At 33.6% G+C, this 3,528-nt stretch overlaps 1 protein-coding gene across 1 annotated transcript in view; it reads left to right on the top strand.

The window, feature by feature from the left end:
• The window catches only part of LOC106881235 (prolyl 4-hydroxylase subunit alpha-3), a 40,152-nt gene continuing 36,624 nt past the window's right edge, over positions 1-3,528 (top strand). Inside the window, exons 1-2 of the mRNA XM_052971004.1 lie at positions 1-138; positions 2,989-3,059. Coding sequence (XP_052826964.1) covers positions 106-138; positions 2,989-3,059 — 104 coding nt within the window. The 5' untranslated portion in view covers positions 1-105. The remainder of the gene's footprint in view (positions 139-2,988; positions 3,060-3,528) is intronic.

Raw genomic sequence — 3,528 nt, 5'->3', positions numbered from 1 at the left:
TGTTCATTCCAAGAGAGACTTGTACCATATTTGAATTTCAAACAAGAAATATTACACTATGACCCTCTGGTGGTTCTCTATCATGATGTCATCACAGATTCAGAAATGTCTTATATAAAGAATACAACAGTTCGCAAGGTAAATACTATTGTGTACTTTGATTTATTTATTAGTTAAACCATTTTTACAGGATTTTTATGAAAAATAAAAACTAGGAAAAGTTTGAGAGTTCATATCTACAATACTCCATCTATCTTTTGTCTTAAAATATAAGCAACACTTACCTTTTTCAGAACGTCAAGACTCTTATAAATCCTATACATTTAGATCTTTTTAAGTATCTAGATAAAACAAAAGAGAAGTATTTTGTTTGGATAAGTAATTCTTCAGATAATTGGTGTGAACACAGACAAAGAAGCCATATTGAACTTAATTACTGCACTGATTAAGCTTTTGTATACTAACATACCAATAATCAATTTGTTAAAATTGGCTGAAATCAGCATGCCCAAGTTATGTAGGCACATATGTGACTGTGGTAAGAAGTTTGCTTCCCAGCCACATGGTTCTGGGTTCAGTCCTACTATGTGACACCTTAGGCAAGTGTCTTCTCCTATAGTCTTAGGCCAACCAAAGTCTTGTGAGTAAATTTGGTAGACAGAAACTGAAAGAAGCCCGACATATAATATATGTATATCTATGGGTGTGTGTCTTTGTGTCTGTGTTTGTCCCCCACCACCTCCTGATAATTGGTATCAGTGTGTTTATGTCCCTGTAACTTAGCAATCAGCAAAAGATGTTGATAGAATAAGTACCAGGTTTAAAAAAAAAAGTACTGGGGTTGATTCATTTGAGTAAAAATTCTTCAAGGCAGTGAACCAGCATGGCCACAGTCTAAAGGCTGAAACAAGTAAAAGATAAAAGATAAAAGATAGAGAATAATTCAAACATATTTTTTATCTCTATCCACTATTCCATAAAGTACTCTGCTATCAAAAACAAGTTAACCTGGTTCCAATGTTTTATGATCAGTTCAAGTATATTAGAAAAATATTTGAATCTGAAAAGGCTTTTCACTTCCTGTTGTTGCAGGGAAAAATTTCTCACCTATGATAAAAACACATCCATCACTTCAATAGAGAACGATGTGAACTGACATTTTTTTTTTTTGTCTTAAGTGAGAATTTTTTTTTTCTTCATGACTAACTACAGTAAGAAACCTGTAATGAATTCAAATATCTCTCAAAATATTTGAATTAATCCTAAGTTTGTATATTGTCACTGCTTTGCATGTTTATATCTTTTTTAACACTGTTGTAAGTGACCAGCTGAACTCAAATAAGATGACCAAGAAAACTAACAGACACAAGGTACTTTTGATAATTGTAAACAAAAGGCACAACTGTTACAATAGTGTCTGTAATACCTCTTTGATGCTACATTTTTACATGTCCATCAGTAATTCAAATTAACTTTAATTATTGAAAACAAAATAGGAAATGATAGTACCAGTATTATTCTTGAGTTTGGGTTATGGTGAATTAGATTATTCACAAACTTTGAAATCTTGTTTGGGTAATCTGAAATATAGATAATTAATGTTTAGATTATTGAGGCTTAAATGTACATATCTCCAGTTTCCATAGCTTTGATCTGATAACAAAGTCCTTCATAATGAAGTCCAAGCACAGTTCATGTAATGAGCACAATCACTTAAATCAATCAAAATTATTCATGTATTGCAAAGAAGCATATATTATTAAACAATGCTTAACAAAAATCAAATAGAGACAAGGTAACCATTTAAACGAGTCTCATACTGGTGCCACATAAAATTCATTCATGCTGGCACTATGTGCAAAGCACTTGTGCCAGCACCACATGAAAAGCACTTGAGTTGGCACTACATAAAATGCACTCATGCTGGCACCACATTAAAAAGCATCCATGCTGAAGTTATGTAAAGAGCACCCAACACACTCTGTAAAGTGGTTGGCATTAGGAAGGGCATCAAGGGAAACCATGCCAAAACAGACAAATGGAGCCCAGGCAATTCTCCAGCTGGCCAGCTCCTGTGAAACAGTCAAATCCATACCAGCATGGAAAACAGATGTTAAACAATGATAATAATGATGTTGTTTTGTTACACAGGAACTGAGCCAACCACTTTCAGCCAACATAATAATGAATAGTTCCAGAATGTTGTTTATGTTTATAAAAATGAACTATGTCCTGGAGTTTGAGTAAAGTTGAATCAGTTGTTGAGTGTTAAATGTTGGGTTCTTAGACACAAAATGGTGTTCAAAGATAGGAAACACTGTCTTCTCTGTATATTACCCTGTAGTGATTGATTTGTGCCATACGGTTTCCTTTGAATAGAAACTTTACCATTTTTTAAAAATTTAAACATAAGAAAACTACCACCATCAGTACAACAACAACAGTCAACACCATCACAACCACCAAAACAACAATGACTACTATCACAACAACTACTACCATCACAAAACCACTGTCATTACCACAACTATCTCCATCACCACAAACACTACCATCACAATAATCACTATCATAGCAACAACTACTACCGCCACTACCCTCACAACTATTACCACCATAACCACAACCACTATCACTACCATCTCCACTACCACAATCATCTTCATCACAAAAATCACTATCATTTCAAGAATCATCACCATCATAACATCTGCCACTACCATCATCACAACCACCACTATCACAACATCCTCCACTACAGACATTTAAATATTAATCACTATTCATCCTACCATCACCACCATCAAATATCATTATAATCTTAAATAAGCACCTCTACTTCACATATTACCTTCAAGAAAATCCCCACAATCACCACCACCACTACCACCACAGCAACAACAACCACTCTCATAACCAACACTCAATTACAAAAAAAAACATTCATTATTTTTGTTTTAAATTAATTTGCATATATATATATTGCAGCTGACACGGTCAGACATTGGAAGCCAGGACTCCAAAGGAACAACTAAAAGTAGTGCTAGGATCAGCCAAAGGTAAGTTAAATCTGGGATGTTATTGACAACATTCTTAATAGGAAAAATCATCTTTAACACACACACACACACACACATATATATATATATATATATATTATTTAATTATATGTATTTATTCTATCCTAATAAATAATAATTCTGATAGAATAAATGGGTTAATAGAAACCAAGGTAGCAAAGATCACAAAATAACTGTGGTGTAATTCCTGTTGGTGAGGCAGAAACTCCTTGATATTTTGGGTATTTGAGTATATATAAACATTTAAGGAATGGAGAAAACGCATGTTATAACTGCATACTTTATTCCGACATATGTTTCGAAGAATTACAATTTATGCGATCCATAGGAATCGGCGATGTTAAAAATGTAAACTTCTCCTCAGGGAAATGCATGGGGATCATCCTAAATGTAAGACATTATGACCGAGTATGATAACTATAGTTGGATAATGTTATGACATGATTCA

The sequence above is a fragment of the Octopus bimaculoides genome, chromosome 10, assembly GCF_001194135.2.
Source record: "Octopus bimaculoides isolate UCB-OBI-ISO-001 chromosome 10, ASM119413v2, whole genome shotgun sequence".
Taxonomy (NCBI): Eukaryota; Metazoa; Mollusca; class Cephalopoda; order Octopoda; family Octopodidae; genus Octopus; species Octopus bimaculoides.
The sequence above is the reverse complement of the archived record's forward strand: the minus strand, read 5'-3'. Positions and strand labels throughout refer to the sequence as shown.